This window comes from Chiloscyllium plagiosum, unplaced genomic scaffold, assembly GCF_037043375.1.
Source record: "Chiloscyllium plagiosum isolate Xiang-an unplaced genomic scaffold, Cpla_swu_hap1 HiC_scaffold_9, whole genome shotgun sequence".
Lineage (NCBI taxonomy): Eukaryota > Metazoa > Chordata > Chondrichthyes > Orectolobiformes > Hemiscylliidae > Chiloscyllium > Chiloscyllium plagiosum.
The window spans coordinates 73,087,377-73,113,208 of NW_028270147.1; the positions used below are offsets into that span (position 1 = coordinate 73,087,377).

General features: G+C 38.6%; 1 protein-coding gene and 1 pseudogene across 2 annotated transcripts in view; one reads left to right on the top strand and one right to left on the bottom strand.

Moving 5' to 3' along the window:
- Positions 1 to 12,669, top strand: part of LOC122554073 (spindle assembly abnormal protein 6 homolog) — a 45,617-nt pseudogene extending 32,948 nt beyond the window's left edge. The window contains exons 14-18 of the transcript XR_015758007.1: positions 6,836 to 6,969; positions 7,989 to 8,129; positions 11,032 to 11,135; positions 11,254 to 11,342; positions 11,763 to 12,669. The product of XR_015758007.1 is annotated as a spindle assembly abnormal protein 6 homolog (transcript). The remainder of the gene's footprint in view (positions 1 to 6,835; positions 6,970 to 7,988; positions 8,130 to 11,031; positions 11,136 to 11,253; positions 11,343 to 11,762) is intronic.
- A 690-nt stretch (positions 12,670 to 13,359) lies between these two features.
- The window catches only part of slc71a1-1 (solute carrier family 71 member 1-1), a 30,068-nt gene continuing 17,595 nt past the window's right edge, over positions 13,360 to 25,832 (bottom strand). Inside the window, exons 8-12 of the mRNA XM_043699694.2 lie at positions 23,766 to 23,837; positions 21,464 to 21,576; positions 17,731 to 17,828; positions 15,642 to 15,802; positions 13,360 to 14,940 (exon numbers count right to left, since the gene is read on the bottom strand). Of these exons, the coding sequence (XP_043555629.1) occupies positions 14,734 to 14,940; positions 15,642 to 15,802; positions 17,731 to 17,828; positions 21,464 to 21,576; positions 23,766 to 23,837 (651 nt within the window). The 3' untranslated portion in view covers positions 13,360 to 14,733. The remainder of the gene's footprint in view (positions 14,941 to 15,641; positions 15,803 to 17,730; positions 17,829 to 21,463; positions 21,577 to 23,765; positions 23,838 to 25,832) is intronic.

A 25,832-nucleotide genomic window follows, 5' to 3' on the forward strand; every position in this document is an offset into this window, starting at 1 on the left:
CTTTATATAAGGTGGTAGTAAGTGTCTTGAACCACTACAACTTAATAGAGTAACAATGGTGAAAGTTGATATATTTCCAAGTCAAAATGCCTTTGAAGAGAATTTGGAAGTGGTCGTGTTCCATGCATCTTCTGCCCTTGTTTTTCTAGGTGGTAGAGAATGTGAGTTTGGAATGGGTTGTTGGAGAACCCTTTGTGAGTTGCTGCTTTGCACCTTTTTGATTGAGTGCATTGTAGCTCATGCCAGTGATGGAGTGAATGTTTAAGGTATTTTATGGCCTGTTTTGCTCAATGTTAAGCACTTGGAGTATTGTTGGAGCTGCACTCTTCCAGGCGTAGTGGAGAGTATTCCATCACACTCCTGGATAGGCATTTGGGAGTCAGGATGTGAGTTAGTCACAACAGAATTCCAAGCCTGTGACCCGCTCTTGTATTCACAATATTTCTGTGGTCAACCCCAAAATGTTGATCGTGCTGGTTTAGCAATTATAACACTGATGAAAATCAATCTCTCTTGTTACAAATGCTCATTGCCACACAACAACCAGGCATGAATATTGCTTGCGATTGTGAATCCAAGCATGAATATTGGGTGGACACAGATGTGACGGGTTGCAGATTATGCTGAATGCTGAATTCTTTAATTAACATTCCATTCTATTTGCATCTTAAAGGATGATCGCTGAAGATGATTGGGCCTAGGACATTCCTCTCAGGAACTTCTAAAGCTCCTGAAATCATCTGTTTTTATATTCCTGAGTAGTTTTATCCCCATGTTCTATTCTTAGTTAGTGTTTGAAGCTTTCTAAAACACACTCAATCCTCAAATTTACTGGCACTGTTCGTGACATTGTTTCTTCTTTTGATTGAATACTATTGATACCTCCCCCCCACCCCGCTCCCATCCCCGCAAATTTAAACCTGCAACAGAGGAATGATTTAACCTGGGCCGTAATCTGTTAAAATCGAGAGGCAAAGAACTATCCTAAAATTCACTATTTAAAGTAAAAACTAATAACTTTATTTTTTAAAGCCTAACAGAGAATAATTAACTAACAACTATTTACAATTCATTTATCTAAAGTTATCTTTTACCTTCCCCTCTACAATACTAGTCTGATAAAACCCTTGATTAAGATTTACCAAATATTCAAATTTCAAAACCACCCAGCTGTTGAATTTTCTCTTTGTATCTTTCTCTGTCTTCTTTTCTTCTTCTTAGGGATTTCTGTTTCACAGGTCATCAATTGATAAAGGTACCCTTTTAAGACAGCTATTCTACGAGCACTGTGCAGATGTTGGTGGCTTGGCAGTTCTCCTCCAACTGTTCAATTTTTCCCGGTCTTATACCCCAAGGCATCGAATCATTTCATTGGTCTTAACATGGTCATGGCGGCACAACTGCCCTGTGGTTAGCACTGCTGCCTTGTTTGCACATTCTCCCCATGTCTGCTTGGGTTTTCTCTGGTGCTCTGGTTTCCTCCCACAATCCAAAGATGTGCAGGTTAGGTGAATTGGCCAAGCTAAATTGTTCATAGTGTTCAGGGATGTGTAGGTTAGGTGCATTAGTCAGGGGTAAATGTAGAGTAATAGGGGAATGCGTCTGGTTGGGATACCTTTCGGAGGGTCGGTATGGACTTGTTGGGCCAAAGGGCCTGCTTCCACACTGTAGGGATTCTAATATTGTCAAAATACTAAATTCAAACTTGATTGGAGTTTGTTTTTTTTGGGGGGGACATAATTCAGCTTATCAGTTTAAATTTGAATTTGTTTTTGTCTCATAGCAATCCAGCCAGTGCTTGCTGTTCTGACCAAGCGTTACATTGTTACTTTGTTCCAGACTCTCTGTGTCTATCTCAGTGCTTGCTAGCTTTTCCACTCTCTTAAAGGTACCCCTTACCTTCAAAACACTATCATTAACTCACAACTAAACCATGAATTGATTTTTCATTGAATTTTCCTTTTTAATTGAATAAATTTTGGTTGGTAACTTTGAATTGTTTCTTTCAAAGCTCCAGATATACTTTGGGCTATTTGACCCATCAGCCTTTGTTTTTGACTCTTTTTTTTAAATTTGTGTATGACCCATCACTTTCAAATGTGGTACAGAATTCAATTGTGTTATATTCACCTTTTTTGGCAAATGATCTTCTCCTGTGAGATTACCAATTATACCTGCCACATTACACAGCACAAGATTTTAAGTGACTTTACCTTGAATTAGTTCCATAATGTATTGTTTCAGAAAACTCACAAAAGCTTACCTTTCAGACCACCTTTGCCAATTTGTTATGTCCAGTCCCTTTGAAAATATACTGTACAAATGTTACATTGCTCTTTTTCATCACAAATTAAATTTATTACTTGCTTGATATTCTGTCTATTTGTATTAAGGGGTCTATAAACTATTCCCTGCACCGTTTTCTGACCCTTTTAATTTCTAATCCCTATCCATTCTAATTCTACCTGATCTTCTGAGCCAGCATCTTTTCCCACTGAAAAGACCATATGAAGTAGGAGCAAAAGTAGACTTTTACACCCATCGAGTCTGTTCTGGTATTCAGTGAGATCATGGCTGATCTGATAACTCTACTTTCATGTGGAAATTCCTCCTCGTCTTTCTTTAATTGACAACACTTAAAGTTATGCCCTCTGGTCTTTGACCCTTAACAAAGGGAAACAACCTCTTTTCATCTGCCCTGTTAAGCCCCTTAAGAGCCTCGCATGTTTCATGAGGTTGCCTCTCATGTCTCTAAAGCCTAATGAGTACAAAGCCCAATCTGCTCAACCTGTACTCAAAAGACAGTCCTTCTGTACCCAAATCAACCTACTGAACCTTCTCTGGACTGCCTTCCATGCCAGTGTATCTTTCCTTGGATAAGAGGCCCAAATCTGGTCCATCTAATGATTTGTATAATTTTTGTAACGCCTCCCTAGTTTTATGCTCCATTCCCTTTGAAATAAAGACCAAAATCCTTTATGTTATCCTTTATTATCCTCTTCCATCCTACCTATTGTTTTGAAACATTTAGTATACTGGAAAATAATGTTGGGCGGCACAGTGTCTCAGTGGTTAGCACTGCTGCCTCACAGTACCAGGGACCTGGGTTCAATTTCCGTCTGGAGCAACTGTCTGTGTGCAGTTTGCACATTCTCCCCATGTCTGCGTGGGTTTCCTCTGGGTGCACCTGTTTCCGCCCACAATACAAAGATGTGCAGGTCAGGTGAATTGGCCATGGTAAATTGCCCATAGTCAGGCGTAAATATGGGATAGTGGAATGGGTCTGGGTGGGTTACTCATCGTAAGGTCAATGTGGACTTGTTAGGCCAAAAGGCCTGTTTCCACACTGTAGGGAATCTAATCTAATGTTGGTCACCTTACGATTAGTTAAAATTGATTTATCTCAATATGTGCTGTTACTTAGTCTATCTTGTTATGAATGCTTTGCGCTTTCACATACAGAGCCTTTAGTTTTATTTTTTAATTATATTCTTTGCATGGACCTTGCTATTTGATGATTAATATTACCTGTCACCTCCTGTCCCATACTGCTCTCATGCCTTGACTTTTCTCATTAGTATTCATTCTTCTGAATTCTTTCCTCTGTTCTTTATTGTTACAACTATACATTGTGTTGATGAGGCTCATTTGGAGTACTGTGTACAGTTTTCATCCCGTTTTTAAGAAAAGATAGTGGCATTGGAGGCTGTTCAAATGAAATGCATTAATCTAATTCCTGGAATGAAAAGGTTGACTTATCAAGAACAGGTTCGGCCTTTATTCATTACTGTTTAAGAGACTGAAGGGTGACCTTTATTGGAACATGAGGATTCTGAGAGGTCTTGAGAGGGTAGATGTAGAGAAGATGGTTCCTTGTGGGGCAATCTCAGACCTGGGGACACTGTCCCATTATTGTCCAACTATCATTTAAAGCTGAGGTAGGAATGAATTTCGACTCTGAGGATATTCGATGTCTGGAATTCTGTACCCAGAGTTGTAAAAGCTAGATGGAAAGAGTTCTAAAGAGGAGGTAGATAAATTTTTGAAATATCATGCAGTTGACTGCAATACAGAGCTGGCAAGAAAAAGGAGTTGAGATCTCAGGCAGATCAGTCATGATCTTGTTGAATGATAGACAGGGCAGGATTGAGGGGCTGAATGCCCTACTCCTGCTCCTATTCCTTATATTCTTGTATTTTGTTTACAGCCTTAGTTACATAATTTGGCAGGACTCTGATTCCAGCCTGGTTGAAATGGAACTTATCCAAACAGGACAACTCCCTTTTTCTCCAGTACAAGTGTCAGTGACCCATGACTATACCTCCCTCAATAATGTCTAAACTGTGTGCTGGAAATTTTGGCAAACAATGAAATTGATGTACTGGAAATTTTGGCAAACATTTAAAATTGGTATGTCCCCAGGGCTAGACCAGATTTATCCAAGCTGCTCTGGGAAGTGAAAAAGGAGGTTGCTAAGCCGCTGGCGAAGATCTTTGCTTCCTCACTCTCCATGGGAGTCATACTGGAGGATTGGAAGGAGGCGAATGATGTTCCTCTTTTCAAGAAAGGTAATAGGGAAATCCCTAGCAATTACAGACCAGTCAATCGTACATCTGTGGTCAGCAAGGTTTTGGAAAGAATTCTGAGAGATAGGATTTATGATTATTTGGAAAAGCATAATTCAAGGCAGTCAGCATGGCTTTGTGAGGAGCAGGTCATGCCTAACTAATCCTCTTGAGTTCTTTGAGGAAGTGACATGACAGGTTAACGAAGGTCGAACAGTGGATGTGGTGTACATGGACTTCAGCAAGGCATTTGATCAGGTTCCCCATGGTAGGTTCATTCATAAAGTCGGGAGATTTGGCTATCTGAATTCAGAATTGGTTGGCTGACAGAAGGCAGAGAGTGGTTGTAGATAGAAAGTATTCTGCCTGGAGGTCAGTGTTGAGTGGTGTCCCACAGGGCTCTGTTCTTGGGATTCTGCTCTTTGTAGTTTTTATAAATGATTTGGATGAAGAGGTTGAGGGGTGGGTTAGTAAATTTGCGGATGACACACAAGTAGAGGTGCCGTTGATAGTATTGAGGGCCGCAGAGTGACATAAATAGGATGCAGAGCTGGGCTGAGAAATGGCAGGTGGAGTCCAACCTGGATAAATGCGAAGTGATGCATTTTGGAAGGTCAAACTTGAACGTTGAATATAGGATTAAAGATAGGATTCTTGGCAGTGTGGAGGAACAGAGGGATTTTGGTGTTCAAGTACATAGATCCCTCAAAATTGCCATCCAAATGGATAAGGTTGTTAGGAAAGCATATGGTGTTTTGGCTTTCATTAACAGGGGGATCAAGTTTAAGAGGTTTTGCTACAGCTCTACAAGTCCCTGGTGAGACCACACTTGGAATATTGTGTCCAGTTCTGGTTGCCCCACTATAGGAAAGATACAGAGGCTTTGGAGAGGGTGCAAAGAAGGGATGCTGCCTGGACGGGTGGGCTTGTCGTATGAAGAGAGGTTGACTAAGCTCAGACTTTTGTCTCTGGAGAGAAAGAGGAAGAGGGGTGACCTGATCGAGGTATATAAGGTAATGAGAGGTATGGATAGAATCAATAGCCAGAAACTTTCCCCAGGGCAGGACTGACTGGTACGAGGGGGTCATAGTTTTAAGATATTAGGAGAAAGGTATAGAGGAGATGTCAGAGGTAGATTCTTTATGCAGAGAGTTGTGAATACATGGAATGCGTTGCCAGTGATGGTGGTGGAAGCAAAGACATTAGGGACATTTAAGCGACTGCTGGACATGCACATGGACAGCAGTGAATTGAGGGGTGCGTAGGTTAGATGATTTTATTTTACATTAGGAATAATCCTCAGCACAACATCGTGGGCCAAAGGGCCCATTCTGTGCTGTACCTTTCTACGTTCTATGTATTTAATTCATAATTTGCTTGAGCTTGTACAAAATGCATGTGTTTCAGGTACTTGATCGTTGATTTATTACCTGGTGAGATTCTGCTTATTCATTTAGCTCTTATTTCATAGAACATAGAAAAGTTCTTCCTCTGACGTCCCCTCTATACCTTTCTCCTAATATCTTAAAACTATGACCCCTCGTACCAGTTAATCCTGCCCTGGGAAAAAGTCTCTGGCTATTGACTCTATCCATTCCACTCATTACCTTGTATACCTTGATCAGGTCACCTCTCTTCCTCCTCCTCTCCAGAGAGAAAGGTCCAAGCTTATTCAACCTCTCTTCATAAGGCAAGCCCTCCAGTCCAGGCAGCATCCTGGTAAACCTTATTTGCACCCTCTCCAAAGCCTCTCTGCAATTCATCTGCAAAATTTAGCTACCATGCCTTCAGTCCCCTTGTCTAAGTAATTTGGTATAAATTGTTAAAAGCAGAGGCCCCAGCACAGCTCCCTTCGTGACTCCACTCATCAATCCTGCAATTCCGAAAGACAGTGATTTCTGCATACCCAGGCTGAAATACTACCCCCACATCATGATCTCCTATTTTGTGCAGTACTATTTTTATGCAGTACCTTGTTGAATACCTTCTAGAATGCCAAGCCTAGTACTTTCTTAAGGCTCACCTTTATCCACAGGTTACTCCTTCGAAGAGTTGTAATAAATTGGACAAACATGATTTTTCTACTACATGCTGACTCTTCGTGATAATCTTTAATTTTTTTAAAAATAATTGTTTCTAACACGTTCCCCATGATAGATGTCAAGCTAACTGGCCTATATTTTCCTGCTTTCTACTTCCCTATCCTCCTGAATGAAGGACTGTATTTACCACTTTCTACTCTGGAATGTTTATTTTTAATTTCCCTTAAGTAATTACGTGGCTCAACAAACAACTTAATGACAATCAAATGAAAAGGAAACAAGAGATAACAGGAACATCTGGGATCATGTCTGCTTCTGAAATTAATAACTACTTCAAAAGAGGAACTGTACATCCCAGTATGGTAAGTATAGCCACCATTCCAAAGCATTTTTATATATTTAGAACAGAAGTATAAAGAATAAAAATATTTCAGTAGTCTTTCAAAATTATGTGGGAGGTGTGATTACGATTGGTTTTAATGATGGGGGTATAGCAATTTTTTTACTACTTGTCAAATTTCTTGAAGACTCTGCCACTTTGGGAGAGGGCTATTCTGCGGTTTTGTAAGTCAGTCTTTGCAGTGATGAAATGGACAGGGGGATATTTAAAGGGAAGCAACCCCCAAGCTATGAGGGATTGAAGTTTGCCATTATCTCTGTAATAAGGCTAGCCACACATTAAGACAAGTTGGAAGATTGGGAAGAAATGAGTGGCCAGAACATGTCTCGCAGTCCATATGTCCTCCTGCTGCCTATTGACCAAAAACATATTTCATGCAAGTCCTTGTTCTGGTCTGTGGAATAGAAAGAAATGAAAAAAAAAACCTTAAGTCACCCAAATTCTGACTTCTTATATCATTTAGATATGGCGTGAATAACAAACGAAAGGTGACTAGAATCGTTGACAAAGGTGGAGGAAAATATTGGGAGTTTATTTTTGAATTAGGAAAAATTTGATCCAACCACACACCACTCTCAACACACACACATCTTTAGAGGAAAATGTAGGCTGTGGTCCCTATGACTTTTAAATGGTGTTTTTAGTAACCAAGTTTTGAGGAACAAGAAAAGCTGCTTAAGTTTTAAAGCTTCATATCAGGAAGAACTATACTTTGTTCTAGTAAGTCTTCTGTGTTTTATTAAATGAATACAACTTCAGGAACTCTTAAGATCGGTTTCTTTGAGGCATCCAAACATTTTATTTCTAAGCGGAACCTTAGTGATATTGTTAGTTAAAATAGAGAATTAGCTGTTGTAATCTTCTGAATCAATTGCACTTTAATATGTGCTGTTTTTGAAGTTCAAAACTTGCACCATTTATACCTTTGTCATGGATGTATGGAATAGTTCGTGTGACATTTTATTTTTTCATTCATTGCAGTTTGAAAAAAATCCTTTATTAATCATTTCTGGTTCCAACTGTCCAGTTACCTCTGCGGTACCATCTTTGTCACAACAGTTTACAGTCACTGGTATGAAGCCACACTACATAATGTCGCATGAGCAAGGCTTAGGACCAAAGGTAGGTCATGGAGTCATAGAGATGTACAGCAATGGAAGTAGACCCTTCGGTCCAACCCGTCCAGATATCCCAAACCAATCTAGTCCCACCTGCCAGCACCCAGCCCATATCCCTCCGAACCCTTCCTGTTCATATACCCATCCAAATGCCTCTTAAATGTTGCAATTGTACCAGCCTCCACCATTTCTTCTGGCAGCTCATTCCATACACTCACCACCCTGTGTGTGAAAACGTTGTCCCGTAGGTCTCTTTTATATCTTTCCCCTCTCACCCTAAACCTATGCCCTCTAGTTCTGGACTCCCTGACCCCAGGGCAAAGACTTTGTCTATTTACCCTATCCATGCCCCTCATAATTCTGTACACCTCTATAAGGTCACCCCTCAGCCTCTGATGCTCCAGGGAAAACAGCCCTAGCCTGTTCAGCCTCTCCCTATAGCTCAAATCCTCCAACCCTGGCAACATCCTTGTAAATCTTTTCTGAACCCTTTCAAGTTTCACAACTTGGTTCTGATAGGAAGGAGACCAGAATTGCACGCAATATTCCAACAGTGGTCTAACCAATGTCCTGTACAGCCACAGCATGACCTCCCAACGCCTGTACTCAATACTCTTGACTAATAAAGGAAAGCATACCAAACACCACCTTCACTATCCTATCTACCTGCCATTCCACTTTCAAGGAGCTATGAACCCGCACTTCAAGGTCTCTTTGTCCAACAACACTCCCTAGGACATTACCATTAAGTGTATAAGTCCTGCTAAGATTTGCTTTCCCAAAAAGCAGCACCTCGCATTTATCTGAATTAAACTCCATCTACCACTTCTCAACCCATTGGCCCATCTGGTCAAGAACCTGTTTTAATCTGAGGTAACCCTCTTCGCTGTCCACTACACCTCCAATTTTGGTGTCATCTGCAAACTTACTAACTGTACCTCTTATGCAAGCATCCAAATCATTTATGTAAATGACAAAAAGTAGAGGGCCCAGCACCGATCCTTGTGGCACTCCACTGGTCACAGGCCTCCAGTCTGAAAAACAACCCTCCACCACCACCCTCTGTCTTCTACCTTTGAGCCAGCTCTGTATCCAAATGGCTAGTTCTTCCTGTATTCAGTGAGATCTAACCTTGCTAAACAGTCTCCCATGGGGAACCTTGTTGAACGCCTTACTGAAGTCCATATAGATCACATCTACCGCTCTGCCCTCATCAATCCTCTTTGTTACCACCTCAAAAAATTCAATCAAGTTTGTGAGACATGATTTCCCACGCACAAAGCCACGTTGACTATCCCTAATCAGTCCTTGCCTTTCCAAATACATGTATATCCTATCCCTCAGGATTCCCTCCAACTTGCCCACCACCGACGTTAGGTTCACTGGTCTATAGTTCCCTGGCTTGTCCTTGCCACCCTTCTTAAACAGTGGCACCATGTTAGCCAACGTCCAGTCTTCCGGCACCTCAACTGTGACTATCGATGATACTTTTCCATTTTTAGTTGGTGGTGATACCTTCTATTTTGTAAGCCAACAGCTTGCACTGTGGTGGTCAACCAAGTTGAGCATTGCCTGGTGTGGCAGAGAAGTTCCAGAGGACAACTGTGGGTGAGAAAAATGCACAATTTGTTGGCCTGATTTTTCTGGGCCCCCTTCCTGGCAAGCTGAGCATTTTGTTTCTGCTAACCTCTATCAATGGATTTGCAAAACAGTCAGCCTCCAGAGGTCACAGCTATCAGTGATTGTCTCCCACTTAACATTGTCAATATCTGCCATCTATCTTTTAGTTGCATGTGTCTTTTTAGCATCTGGGTTTGGACACAGTGACCAATTCACCCATGCAAAAGATATATCACCATTGTTCATGTGATGAATCTGGCAAAATCAGAGCAGATGCAATGGCTTATCAATGAGCATAAACTGATGGAATTAACATGCTCGAAGATGTGTGAGTTAATAACTTGGTCTGTCAAAAGATACCAAGAAAATATCTGAGACAGTGAAGCTGGAAACTGCTCAACCGTTTCCTCCCACTGAACATATCCTGTACATTCTTACCACTGGCCAAGGCTGCTAAGGATTAAGGCTTGGTCAACCTGCCATTTAGTTTCTCAGTAAGGTTGCTACTGTTCCACAAACGTCTGCTCAGCTTGGACATACACATGATGCAAAAGCCACAGCTGTTGTTGATTTCAGCACCAAATTGCAATCATTGCTGATTGTGAAGCCGAGATATGTGAGGCTACTGACAACAGTCAGTGGCACATTATCAGTGCTGATAGATGACAGCATGGGAACATCTCAACCAATGCATTTGTCTTCCTAATGCTAATGGTCAGTCCAAGGCATGGGAAAGCCTGTCTATTTTTCACTAGGCACTGGTTCTTTAGTATGCATTGTTAATGCACCATCATGAGCACAGAACACTTCAGGGCTTGGTTAATGTGTTGCTTAAATCATATGGCAGAATATAAGAAACAAACAGTTCAGAAACATTTTACTCAATTTAGAAGGAAAATCTTATTTGTTAGATTTCACTAATAATCAGTTTATTGATGTATTAAGAATAAAGAAATATAGTGTCCATCCCATTTGAATTTTCTTTTTTCTGTGCAATATGATTTTGTGTAACTCCCCACTTGTCTTACTCAGTGGAACAGCGATGGAATTCTGGAGAAGCGATGTAATCAACAATTTAAATAATTTTTCTTTAGCTTTTGTGGCTTTTTGGTGGATTTTTTTAAGAACACTCCTGTGGAAATAAAAGCTCATTTTGGGCTGTCACATTATTCTTAATTTCCAAATATTAACTTTATTTTTTGGTCTAAAATTCTGTATTAAGCTGCTTAACTATTTTATTGGTCACAATCACATCTGTAGTCAAATATGTTTTTCAATTTTGACAGGTTCAGACTAACACACAATTTTTAAACTCAAGTACATCTTCCATGACTTCAAAACCCAAATTTCCAGTTGGATTATGCACAGCTCCATCACCGGACAAAGAAAAGTGTGTTACTGTGAAATTTATTTTTGGCATTTATGACTTGTATCTTACTAATTGCATAACCATATTTAGACTTTGGTCAATCTTTATTTTTTTTTTGGTTCTGTTTTTCTCCTTATAGTAACTTTGATTTAGGATCAAAGTATTTTAAGCAGCGTCAAGATAGCATTCCTCTACGAGGACTGTCTGCTCACAGTATATTCAATTCCGGTAAGAATAGTATCTCTGACAGACTTAATATATGTGATCAGTTTCCTTACAGGGATATTTGAATCTTAAATCCTAACATTTCTGAGCTTCAAGCAATGTCTTCAGGTTAGCTGGATACAGCTATCCGTAATAGTTTTTACTTTAGTGCTGTTTTATTGTTTATTCTTTGGCCTCCCAAATTACAATGTTATTTTGCACTTTGAAATTTCATTTTATGGTTGTGGAAAACATGTGATAAAAGTATTTATTGTATCATTGCTTGGGTGTGTGGGAATTAAAATATTTGATAACTAATAGCACATTTGCAATATTAAACTTGTGCATAGATCTAAAAGTAATTAACATTGGAAAGCTATTCCGCAAAACTCTTCACACATAATACTATTTATTAACACCTGAAATAATTTTCATCTACAATAGGAACACAAATGGCAAAACCTGGACATCTTCCTCCAGCTTCTACATATTTCTGTGAACAAGAACTGGAACCATCCTGATTCTGCAGTTAACTTGACTGGCTCCCCTACTCCAAATATTGAGAGAAAAGTTTGGCTAGTCTAACATCTGGACTGACTGATGGGAAATAGATACTTTAGTTTCTTCAAAGCTATTGCTGCAAGTTATACTGTTTTGAACGGATTTAAAAATGAATTTGGCAATTATGGAGAAACCCATGAGATGGGTAAGGAAAGACTTTTTAATATATAATTGAATTGGCTTTTGGAGTGCAGTGTAAAGTTTCAGAATTTGGAGGTGCAGCAAAGAGTGAGAATACCACTAATAAATTGCCACTTGTCTGCCCGGTTGCAATTTATTAAAGGAAAATGTGGGGTGATATTAGAAGGGAGAGACAATGTAGACTTAAATAGACAGTTCTACAAAAGCATGCTGCGACAGAGGGACCTGGGGGTTTAATCTACTTAGGTTGTTGAAGGCATGGCGTTTTTCTTTAAACATACAAGATGCACTGTATACCATGAAATAAACACTGCTGCCACTGAGTTGGTGGTGGAGGGAATGAATGTTTAAAGTGGCAGACTGGCACTTCTTTTTCTCCTGTATAATCAAGGTCTGATACATATCAATAACAAAAGGAAGTTTGGAAAATTAACTTTTGGTCGTAAGTCAAATATGGCATTTTTGATGAGACTTAATTCTGATGACATATGCCAGGTATTTTTAACATGATACGTATTTACATATTTGTTAGAAAATTTATACAATGGTGTGGCATTTAAGACAATACTGGGATGAAACAAATGTATAAACTATCAAGCAAAAACCAGTAATGCCCAATAAAAATTAAATAAATGCTTTTATATTCCTATTGACTCTTGGTTCATTTTTAGTTTGTTTTAAAATCAGCTAATTGCATTTTAGGCGATGGAACAATAATGTTATATAATTTACCTTCAGTTAGTTGATATTTTAGAATTGGCCGAGTTGGCTTCTTGTAATTTGAGGTGTTGACTGTTTGTTTGACATGGAAGGTGGCAATCTATTCAGTTGAGGTTGCCTGCAGTGTATTCCTTTTTTGTAAATACCTGTAAATAGTCTTTTATATATTGCACCTGTTTTCAGGGTATTGCAGTATCATTTACAGTTAGTTGCTATTTGTCACAGAACATGGCAATGGATGTTCAAATTTGTATTTTTATTTTTATATGTTTAAAGTCACTGTTCGCAACTAAGTTCTACAAATTGTGTGCAAAATATGATTACCATGATAGTTTCAATAACCAGTTATTTACATAATTTTTAGAAACTTTGGTTTAGGATAGCAGAGAGTTTAAGTACACATCAAGAATCAGAGCAATAACAGGTTCAGAGAACTCTGAAAAAACCTACACATTGATGAAACAATTACTGGTACAGTATGATTGGCTTACTCATGAGATCAAGAAATACCAACATGTTAGAAAAGTTTAAGCAAGTTTTGAAATCACTTCAGCGAGGGACTAGTTGATATAATAACACCTTTACTGTTGAGTTGTCAAGTTAGAAACAAATACTCGGCTTTAATTGTTATTTAGTTTAATAAATCTAAATATTACAGTACATATTTACATTGAGATTTCTTATGGTCATCAGATTCAAGTAAAACAAGGCATTAAGTAAAATAACACCACAGAATGAAATTTACTTTAGGAGTTACTTTATAAATGTATTGACATTATTTTACAAAAAGCAATACTGTTTTCGTTACATTTCCAATACCCACAAACATTAAGTCTGCTGATATTGCAAAACTGAAACAGTGATTAACTTCACTTCTATTTATCACAAAATGGAACATATTGCTAAAAAGGCCACTATATTAAGAAGACATTCTAACATACAAAACAATGTCATTTTCAAGGCTTAACGTTCAATGAACAACATAACTCAGTTTGAAGTCAAAATAAATACCATTCATTGTAACCAGATTTTAAAAAAAAACAAAACCTCAAGGCATAGGAAGGGTAGCATTAAATTTTAATATTTGGATTTACATGGCAAAACCACAGTTAACAGTGCATCTGGTAAAGATTTGAAACTATTAGCATTTAAGACAAACTGCCTTTAAGACTAGCTTGCTGATGAAAGTGGAAATGAGTTATACATTTCACTGCCTATAACAGTAAGGTATTCCAGTACCAATCCTGGTCAAAGATTCTCATCAACATGATACTTGAGACAAAGCGGCTGAATAAAACAGTTTAACTTTCAAAGCTAGCTTAAAAAATAAAATCATCATTTTTGTAAAGAGTGGAAAGAAATACCACATGCAATGTTTTGACTTTATCCAGTCATACTGCCTTGAGTATTCTTGCAGATAAACTGGCAACCAGTTTTCAACGTGTTCAAGTGCTTCTATAATATTTAAGACTTAAGCATCTAACCACCCTGGCTGTAATGCTTAAAATGGATGCTGGACAAGTTCTCCATATCGCAGTAGGACAGATGATCTCGAGCCATATACAGCAAAATACCTCAATGTGAAGTGTGGAATGACCAGTTTCGGTTCTCACTTTGTCACTCAACCATTTGGATAGTTTTTTTTAAAATGCAAGTGTTGAATAACTTTAACATGACAATTCATTTCCAGCCATGCCACAAAGTATAGAGTCAGAAATCCTCAACAATACAGGTTCCAAGGGCTTGTTTTAGTAAATACTTGTAAAATTTGTTTCTTGAAAGTTTGTTCAATTCCAGTATGCAGAGGTCACGATAACTGCAACAAGTTTGTAATCTTGACAGGATCAACACAATCCTGAGTTGCAACACCCAGAATACTGGATTATTTAATAGGTCAGCACCAGAACTGTCTTTTTTTTTAACACTGTAGCCAATACAGTTTGTTTTCAGTGTTCATCATAAGTTACTATGGGTACTGAAATACATCCTGTGGTCATACACTTGTGTCCTGAAGTAAAGGTTCTTTAGCATCACCAGGAACCTGTGGACTGTGTGGATGACTGTGGCTATTCATATGTTTCTTCCAGTTGCTAGGTCTTAATGACCTGTTTCTGTATTCTGGAATGAACAAGGCAACAAGCAAGGCCAATAGCACTGAGCAAGCTCCAAATAAGAATGGTGGTCCAGGAATTATTGAACTCTATTTAGGAGGGGGAGGGGGAAGAAAGGAAAAATATTTAACCCCACAATACAAACAACAAACCAAGATTTAAGTGACATTAATCACTGTAAAAGTAGCTATTATCTGAGTAGCTGAGCTAGTAAAATGAAATATCTCAGAACTGTGATTTTACACAATTATTTCAAGCATATGGAATAATGGGTGGGTAAGTACTGTATAACTATCCTCAGATTTAAGTTAGGAAGGGAAAGAAAATGGATGAGGTTCAGCCTCCTCAGAATCAAAACATCTGGAATGTGTCTTGTGGCTATCAAAGACTGGGATTTACTGTGATTCTACCCTGGTAAAGTCTAAAAATCTTGAATATGTTTTTGTATGTTGAGATAACATTCTTAATTCTTAAAATGGCCATTCAAAAACTTCAGTTGAAAAGACTCAATACTGTACTTCATCGCAGATCAGCAACTTAGACATTGAAGTACCATGCGTAAATTTAAAGATAATAGATGGGACCATAGGAATAAAGTATTCATCTACATGTACAGTAAAAAAAAAACTCACACCTATGGAACATGCAGTCTAAGTAAGGAGGAATCAGGATTACATACTTTTATTTAACATTGCTCCATAAGTCTAAACGATAACTACAGATGACCACAGTTATAATATTATAGAATTAGCACTTGCTTAACAGTGCTCTGTAAACACCCATATCTTACCTGCTGAGAATGGCCATCTGTCTTCATACTGTCCAATGACACATCATTCTCTGGTACTTCATTTAGTTCCACGTGAAATATATAGAATATAAACCCAAAAAGTGCAGGCCCCAGGCCATTACACAGCCCTCTAATTCCTGTGACCATTCCTTGAACAACACCTATAAACAATTGTAACTTGGTAGTTCAAAAAGAATATTAAAACAGTGATAAACAAACAGACTGTTTCCCATGATAGCTATTAAATTACAAATTAACAGAAGCTATATTCTAGCATCATCATTGAACTATTTCATTTGGAAATCTAGATTAGGGTAGCTGTTTATAATCTAAACCAAGATCAATTGGAAGTCCAGGTTCTTTCCCTTTTGGAAAATATTTTGTCTTTAGACATAAGTGAAATATTGGTGCGTGATGCAAAAGAGAATGAGAGAGTACGTTTCAGGACATTCCCCTTATTAATGAGACCCAAACCAAACTAAATGAATTAATGAGAAAATAATGCTCACTTTTTAAAAAAAATGTAAAGGTGGCTTTCAGTAGGAGTCTCAATATTGCATTTTGATCATGCGCACAAGGGCAGAATTTAGGCAGTTTAACGACAGGACCCTGGATAGTGTTGCCAAACAGAGACATAGGAGTTCAGGTACATAGTTCTTTGAAAGTTGTATCACAGCTAGACAGATGTTTTAGAAGGCATTTATTTTACTTGCCTTCAATATTCAGACCTTTGAGTACAGGAGTTGGGATGTTATGTTGAGATTGCACAGGATATTGGTGAGGCCACTTTTGGAATAATGTGTACAGATCTGGTTGCCCTGCTATAGGAAGGATATTAGAGAATGTTCAGAAAAAACTTACCTGGATGTTGCTAGGATTGGCGTGTTTGAGTTATAAAGAAGAAGCAGGATAAGCTGGGACTTTTTCCACTGGAACCTAGGAGGTTGAGGGGTGACTTGTACAAGTTTATAAAATCATGAGGGGCATTGATAAGGTGAATAGCAAAGATCTTTTCGTTAAGGTTGGGAAGTTCAAAACTAGACACTATAATTTTAAGGTGGGAAGAAAAAGATTTTAAAGGAACCTGAAGGGCAACCTTTTCACACAGTGGTTTGTATGTGGAACGCACTACTAGAGAATGATCGATGCAAGTACAGTAACAACATTTAAAAGATATTTGGACAGGTATATGAATCGGAAAGATTTATATATAGGCCAAACGTGGGCAAGTGGGATTAGTTTAGTTTGGGGAAACTTGATCAGCATGGACAAGTTGGACCAAGGGGTCTGTTTCCTTGTTGTATGACTCTAACTCTACTACTAGTACAACTACTAAGCACCAAAATCAAAAATTACGCTTTTCAAATTCACCTCTTGAATTTAAGCTGCCAAATAAATAGCAGTCTAAATTTGTTATGCATTAAAGAAGGTAATTCTGATGATATGCTCTGCTGATGTATCAGAAGCTTGAGAATCTTAGGCCGAAAGTAAATCTAAAAAAAACTTTAAAAAGGTGATTCAAGACAGGGTATTGACTCACTATTGCAAAGTCTGGAAATTGATGGCATCTTCAGTTGTCATTAAGAGTGTTTAAGGTTTTTACAAATCTCTGCTCCATCCTATCCAGCATCATCTCATCCTCCACCAACCTGATCAAGACCAAGCAAAAAGGTGGAACACTGACTAAAATTTGTTTGGAGGGAGAATTCTACTGAGCATCAAATGCAACTGTGGCACAAAAAAAAAATCAGTTGAAGTCCAACAGAAACAGCAAAAAGAGCTTTTAGCATAAGCAGCTTTTATAGAAATTATTACTTAAAAGCACTTCTATAAAATGTTTTCTCTTTAGAATAATGCTGTCACGCTTTTTACTGGCCTGATGAATAAGGGGCCAAGAAATACAGGTGCATGATCTCTCTTGTTGGCCCTTTTTAGTTGTACCTTTTAAGAATCCAAATAGAAATTCACAATTTTGCCAAAGTGGCATTAAGATAGGCTTCTTATCATTAATGATCTTAATTATTAAGCCAATTTAAAATTTTAAACTGAAATTCTACAGCACCAATTCTTAAAGGAAAATAAATTTTACCTTGTTGATCTGGATCAGCATTCCTCGACACCAGCGCACTCACTGCTGGGAAAGTAATGCTGGACATGGCTGCCACTGCTCCTGCTGCCCACATCATCCTACAGTCAATGTACATTAAAGTTAGGCTCCATAATGTTGAAGGAAAGGGGATAAAAGATATGGGAAGCGGTTGACTGTACAGGATTTGAAACACTTCCTATTGCAGAAAAAACAATACTGATGAGGTTAACAATATTTCCATGTGCAATTTCTCATTTTTATGAAATTGAAATGAGGCAGTGAAATTAACTTTATTTCAACCTTTTACATTTCCAGTATGTTAATTGGATTAATTATGAAGTGGCACATTAACCCTAGAGCCATTGATATGGAAACCCCCCCCCCCACCGACCGAGAAAGCAATTACATCTATCACTATATATTGGTGCTCTTAGCAATTTGATAGTGGGAAGGTCATTTGGATATGTATGATAACACTTCTGGATATAAAAATATTTTTGTTATTTCCCCCTTCCCTTGAGTTTACATTGCCCTTAATAGGCTTTGTACAGAAATTACTCAATTGGAAGTAGGGTTAATCTACTGTTAAGATTAAAAACACACCAGTTATTTAGTGATGGGGGGAAAAAACATGCAGATATATGTAACAGCACCTCTGAATATAGAGTAGAGCATAAAATGAATTGGTGCAATGTTAGTGTCCCTAACTGAGCCAGAATACCTGGGAACAAGTCCCACCTGCTCCAGAGGTGTACAGTAACATCTCTGAACTAGAGTCATAAAGATGTACAGCACGGAAACAGACCCTTCAGTCCAACTTGTCCATGCCAACCAGATATCCCAACCCAATCTAGTCCTACCTGCCAGCACCGGCCCATTTCCCTCCAACCCCTTCTTATTCATATACCCATCCAGATGCCTTTTAAATGCTGCAATTGTACTAGCCTCCACCACTTCCTCTGGCAGCTCAATCCATACACGTACCACTCTGTGTGTGAAAAAGTTGCCCCTCAGGTCTCAAATCTTTCCCCTTTCTCCCTGAACCTATGCCCTCTAATTCTGGACTCCCCTACCCCAGGGAAGAAACTTTGTCTATTTATCCTATCCATGCCCCTCATGATTTTATAATAGTCTCTAAGGTCACCCATCAGCCTCCGACACTCCAGAAAAACAGCCCCAGCCTATTCAATGTCTCCCTATAGCTCAAATCCTCCAACCCTGTCAACATCCTTGTAAATTTTTTCAGAACCCTTTTGAGTTTCACTGCATCTTTCCGATAGGAAGGAGACCAGAACTGCACGCAATATTCCAACAGGAGCCTAACCAATGTCTTGTACAGCCGCAACATGACCTCCCAACTCCTGTACTCAATATTCTGACCAATAAAGGAAAGCATACCAAACGCCACCTTCACTATCCTATCGACCTGTGACTCCACTTTCAAGGAGCTATGAACCTGCACTCCAAGGTGTCTCTGTTCAGCAACACTTCCTTCGACCTTACCATTAGGAGTTCTGCTAAGATTTGCTTTCCCAAAATGTAGCACCTCTCATTTATCTAAATTAAACTCCATCTGCCACTTCTCAGTCCTTTGGCCCATCTGATCAAGATCCCGTTGTAATCTGAAGTAGTTAATTAGAAAATATCTGCAACAAATAACATACTGGGGATCTTGTGGTACAGTGGTCATGTCCAAACCGGAGCCACTAGGCCATGGATCAAGTACCACGTGCTGTAGGGTTATGTCGTAACATCTCTTCTTGGGTTGATTAAAATAAAAACAAAGGCCTGGACTCTTCACCAGTTGGAAGTTGGCTTCTGGACAGAGAATATACAGATGGGTACAGTGGAAACTGATTTTGTGCTCTACAGGTGTGTATTAACAGCACTAGATAGAAGACCATAGAAACAGATTATTCAGCCCCTCAAGTCTGCTCTGCCATTCATTTGGTTCCTGGCTGATTTAACATTTCTCATCTCCATTTTCCTGCCCTTTACCCTTAATGCTTGATTATCTATCTCAACCTTAAATATATCCTGCCCTATTGCTCTCTATGGCAAGACTTTCAACCTTCAGATGAAATTTCTCCTCATCTCAGTCTTAATTTAGCACCTTTTTTTGGAGACTATGCCTTCCAGTCCCAGACTATCCCAGAAGGGAAACATCCTTTTGGCCTTTACCCAGTCATGTCTCTTAAGAATCATGTTTCACTTAGATCACAATTATTCTTCTAAATTTCAATGACAGAGTTCCAACCTTTACTCATAAGACAGTCCCTCCATACCAGGGAGCTTCCTAATGAATAGTCTGTGAATTGCCTCAAATTAAATATCTTTCCTTCAATAAGGAGACCAAAACTACTCACAAAACTCCAGATGTAGTCTCATCAGCACTTTGTACAATTTCAGTAAGACTTACCTTCTCTTACACTCCAACCTTCTTGAAATAAGGGTTGACATTCCATTACCCTTCCTGATTGTGTGCTGGCTTTCTGTGTTTTATGTGCCAAGTCCCCTTATGTTGCAGCTTTCTGCAGATTTTTCCAATTAAATACTGTTCTTTTATTCTCCCTTGCAAAATGAACAACTTCATATTTTCTCATATAATATCACTGTAATTTGTTCGTATCCCTCTCGCAACTTTCCACTTATTTTTGTGTTATGCCAAAATTTAGCTACTATACATTTTCTTCCTTCCTCCAAATCATTAACCATAATTGTAGTTGTGGTCCCAGCCTTAATTCCTTTTGACCTTCACTGGTTTCAGGTCGCCAACCTGAAAAAGAACTTCTTATCCCCACTTGCTGTTTCCTGCCCAATAGCCAACTCTATCCATGCCAATATTATGTCTCCAACACTGTGGGCTCTTATCTTATGACTTAACTTTTTGTGAGTGCCTTGTTGAACACCTTCTGTAAGTCCAAATCCAACAAATTTACTGGTTCCACTCTATCTGTGCTAGTTAGACATTCGAAAAATTCATATTAATCAGACACTATTTCTGTTTTGTGAAGCCATGCTGACTGTGCTTGATTAGATTATGATTTTACAAATGTGTTACTATTACTTCCCTAACAATGGATTCCGACATTTCTTTTTCCAACCGTTGCTTCCCTCCCTTTTGTGTATATTGGCTGTTTTCCAATCCCTCTGTACTTCTCCAGAAACCAAGGATGTTTGGAAAATTACAACCAATACATCCACTTTATTTGTAGTTGCTACTTTTAGGATCCTAGAATCAGTATCAGGGCATTTATTTGCCTTTAGCCACATTAATTTATCTCATACCAATTCTCTATCTGTGATGATGGTACTTAATTGCTCCCCCATATTCTTTAGTAATGATGGGATGCTTGAAGCATCTTCCACCATAAAGATTGACACGAAATATCAGTAACTTCTCTGTCATTTCTTTGTTCCCCATTACTATCTCCCCAGGTTCATTTTTCTAAGCAGCTTATGTTCACTTTAAATATATAAAAAGGAAGAGAGAAGTCTTAGAAGTTCTTATTTTCAGTTTTAATATTCCTCGCTAGTTGGTTAGAAAATATCTATAAGTTACAATATATACCATATGCACAAAAAGTAGCAGTGCTGCTGGAAATAGAATGAAAACTTTAAGATGATGTTTAGGTAGAAATATATAAATAAACAATTATTCTCAACAGTGTGCAGGTAGATATAAAGGGTTTACAAGGATCGTTAAATCTCTGAAAAGGTTCAAGTTACATACCAAGGCTCAGAGCCGAAGCCATACCAAGCCAACTGTAACATCTGGAATCCTAACCCCAACAGAATAGTGTTTTTATTCCCAATGGATCGCATGAGCAAACTCAGGACAGCTGTCTGAAATAGAAATGCAATTAACATTTAAGTTTGCTTTGAGGGTCAACAATTTCAGCTTATTAAATTTTTTCAATGCTCTTTATGCGTAGGAACAATCTGGAAAGTACTACTCGTAAGTGAAAAGGGGAAAAAGATAGAAGCCTGGGAACAAAGCAAAGGCATTATTGAGAAGAGTATTTTTCAAATGATCGGAAAGTAGGACAATGGCAAGATAAAGGCTATCAAAGCTAGAGTTCCAAAGAGAAAAGGTGTAGTAGCTGAAGAAGTGACCATTGATGTTGTTGCAAGGAAGTGAGAAATATCCCAATATCTTAACAACAGAACATGCATGCAGAACTTGTGACCGCAGCAAATTGCTGTGTTGGAATGGGGGGAGGCTAGGTGAAGCATAAGACCGTAAGACCAAAAGACCATAAGATATAGGAGCAGAAGTTAGGCATTCAGCCCATTGAGTCTGCTCCACCATTCAATCATAACTGATAAATTTCTCATCCCCATTCCTCCCTGTAACCCTTGATCCCCTTGACAATTAAGAACCTATCTATCTCAGTCTTAAATACACTCAGACCTGGCCTCCACAGCCTTCTGTGACAACGAATTCCATAGATTCCACTTTCTTGCTGAACAAGTTTTTCCTTGTGTCTGATCTAAAAGATCTTCCCTTTACTCAAAGACTGTGCCCTCAAGTCCTAATCTCTCCCAAAAAGGGAAATATCTTCCCAACATCCACTCTGTCCAGGCCATTCAGTATTCTTTAAGTTTCATATAGATCCCTTCTCATCCTTCTAAACGTCATTAATTATAGAGCATCCTCAAATGTTCCTCATATGTTAAGCCTTTCATTCTAGGGTCCATTCTCGTGAACCTCCTCCAAACACACTCTGGGGTCAGTACATCCTTGCTGAGACATAGGGCCCAAAACTGTGCAGAATACTCCAAACGTGGCCTGACCAGAATTTTATAGAGCTTCAGAAGTACATCCCTGCTTTTATATTCATGTCCTCTCAAAATAAATGCCATCATTGCATTTGCCTTCCTAACCACTGTCTCAACCTACAAGTTTACCTCGAGAGAATCCTGGACTAGAACTCCCAAGTCTCTTTGCACTTCAGACTTCTGAATTTTCTCACTAATTAGAAAATAGTCCATGCCTTTATTCTTCCTACCAAAGTACACAACCGTACACTTTACCATGTTATATGCCATCTGCCACTTGTTTGCCCACTCTCCTAACCTATTAAAATCCTCTGCAGTCTCCATGCCTCCCCAATGCTACCTGTCCCTCCACCTATCATTTGCAAACTTAGCCAGAATGCTCATTGAGCGATTTTGAAATAACCATCAGATCTTGGTCAATTTGCCATGGTTTGGGAACCAGTATTTGAAAGTATAGTATTATAGGGATCATGTTACTAAGCTAGTAATTTTAGATTGCTAGATTACTTTGTCAATAATCCAGGTGCAGCAGCTAAAGAATTTAAATTAATTGAATAAATAAATTACTGAAAAAAGGCACTCAAACCTTGACATTACATTTATAGAACCATTTGTAAGAAATACAGTAAAGGAAAATCAACACTTATACAACAGCATAAATGCTGTTTTCTCCTAACTGATATTTCTGTGAAATTGTCTGGATGAATTCAAGATGAAAAGCTTTGATAAGGTAGATCTTTTGTATCCAAACAGCTATTTTGCAAAATAAAACTGGATTATTGCTGAAAAGAAAGAATTTTTACCAAAGCTTTTGTCTTACACTCAACTAGACAATCCTTAATACCAATTCAAGGGAGAAAAAGAAAAATCAACATTTATACTACATGCAAGGACACTGCTGATTGATTAGCAGATGGACTCTGCCTGGTAAAGATATTGTCTGGAGATGACCAGAACAGACGCACTGAAGCACCAACATCTGCAAGTATTCCTCCAAGCCACACAAGCCTGACTTGGAACTATATTGCTATCCCTTCACTGTTGTTGGATCTCAATCCTCAAACTGCCTCCAGATATACTTAGGTGAACTTTCATTCACTGTAAACATGGAGAGAAATTGTACCAGTACCTTACAAGAGCCAGCCTCCTGAAAAGATTCAGCATATATACCAATACTATTTTGAAGTAAAGAGTGGTGCGAGGAGGAGGAGAGAAAATTCTTTTAGTACCCTATGAGGCAACTGGATGCTTACTTGTGCAATGATGGACAGGATTCCAAGGACAGCAATAAAGGCTGTTACACTTTCTGATGAAAATTTCATGACCTATCAGAAAATAAAAAAAAGCTGTAATCTTCAATTTGATTAATCTATATGTTATATGAACTTTTGTAAAGACGGTCTGTATTTTTAATTGTAGACTGTAATGAGCTAACTATTTTAAAACCAAGGATTGCTATATGTTTGAAAGCAAATAACCTGACACTCATTGTAAACACTGTGTACATAGTTGCCACTACCAGCAATAATTGATAGTTCGCAGATGAGCTGGAGTCAAAAGGGTGAAAAACAGAAATTGTTGGAAAATCTCAGCAGGTCCAGCAGCATCTGTGGAGAGAAATCAGAGTTAAAATTTCAGGTCCAGTGACCTATCCTCAGAAGGACTCAAAGGGTTATGTCCAAATGGATCTTTGGTTGGCAACAAATTACTAATTGGTTTGTGGATCAGTCATTGATGCTAAAAGCTTTATAACTACAACAACTAAATGATTGGTTTCCAGGTAATTGAACAGCTTGGGGTTGTGTACAATATATAGACAGCTTCAGACTTCCTCCAGCAGTTATTATAAGCCATGAATTCTAATCAACAAGTCAGACATTTTGTAATGGTGAACCAGCATCGGACCTAAAACCATTGAAAGTCTTGGAGAAGGATGAAGAAGATACAGCATTCCTATCAACACAAGAATAATCTCAGGAGATTTTGTGAATAAAGACCACTAAACGGCTTTCCAGTTCAGTGAAGTCTATGTTTTTCCTTCCCATTCTCTATCTGTGTATGTTTGTGAAGGAAGAAGTTTATAAGGGGATTAGAGTTTTAACTGGTAAAGTTACATGCTGATGGTACATAACTGTTAGCTGTAGGGCAACTCTTTATTTGTAATAAATATTAACTGTTAAGTACAGAAACTTGGCCAATGCTGTTAACCTTGGTCTGAAAATTGTGTAAATTGGGGAATTCGGTGTATTTTGTAAAAAGAAATCTTTAACTTTCACTATGATGGAAGCTAGGACACTTGGAAATAAACAGTGATGAGGAGGTGCTGGTGGTCTTAAAATGCATAAAAATGGATAAATCCCCAAGCCCTCATCAGGTGTTTCCCAGAGTTTTGTGCGAAGTGAGGGAAGAGATAATCGCTGAGATGTGTGCATCATCAGCAGCCCCAAATAAGGTGCAGCAAGACTGTAGGATGGCTAATGTGGTGCCATTATTTAAGAAAGGCTGCAAATAAAAGCCAGAGAACTAGAAACCGGTGAGCATTAAGTTAATGGTGGGTAAACTGTTGGAGGGGATTTTGAGGGACAGGATTACCATGAACAGAATACGGGTAGTGAACATGGCTTGGTCTGGGGAAATCATGTCTCACTATTTTTAGTTTTTTGAAGAGGTGACAAAGAAGATCGAAGAAGGCAGAGAAGTAGACATTGTCTATATGGATTTCAGCAAAAGGTTAGACGAGTTAGTAGGTTTAGATCACATAGGTACATGGGGAGCTAGCCAATCTGATACAAAGTTAGCTTTAAGGTAGGAGACAGAGGATAATGGTGGAGGGTTGCTTTTTGGACTGGAGGCCTGTGACCAGTGCTGTGCTTTTCTTCATTTATATAAACGACTTGCATATGAATATAGAAGGTACGATTAGCAAATTTTCAGATGACACCAAAAAGGGTCATGTCGTGGACAGTGAAGAAGATCATCTCCTCGTATAATGGGACCTTGATCAGATGGGGAAAGGAGTGGCTGATAAGAGTTTCATTTAGATAAGTCTGAGGTATTGCATTTTGGCAAGACAAGCCAGGGCAGGACTTTTACAATTAACAGTAGGGCTCTGGGGAGTGTTGCCGAACAAAGAGACCTAGGGGTGCAAATGCATATTTCCTTGAAAGTAGAGTCACAGGTAAATATAGGTGGGTGGTGGTGGTGTTTGGCACAAGGTGAGAACAGAGTACAGGAGTTGTGATGTCATGTTGCAGCTCTACAGGACATTGGTAAGGCCACTTTTAGAGCACATGCAATTCTGGTTGCCCTTCTATAGGAAA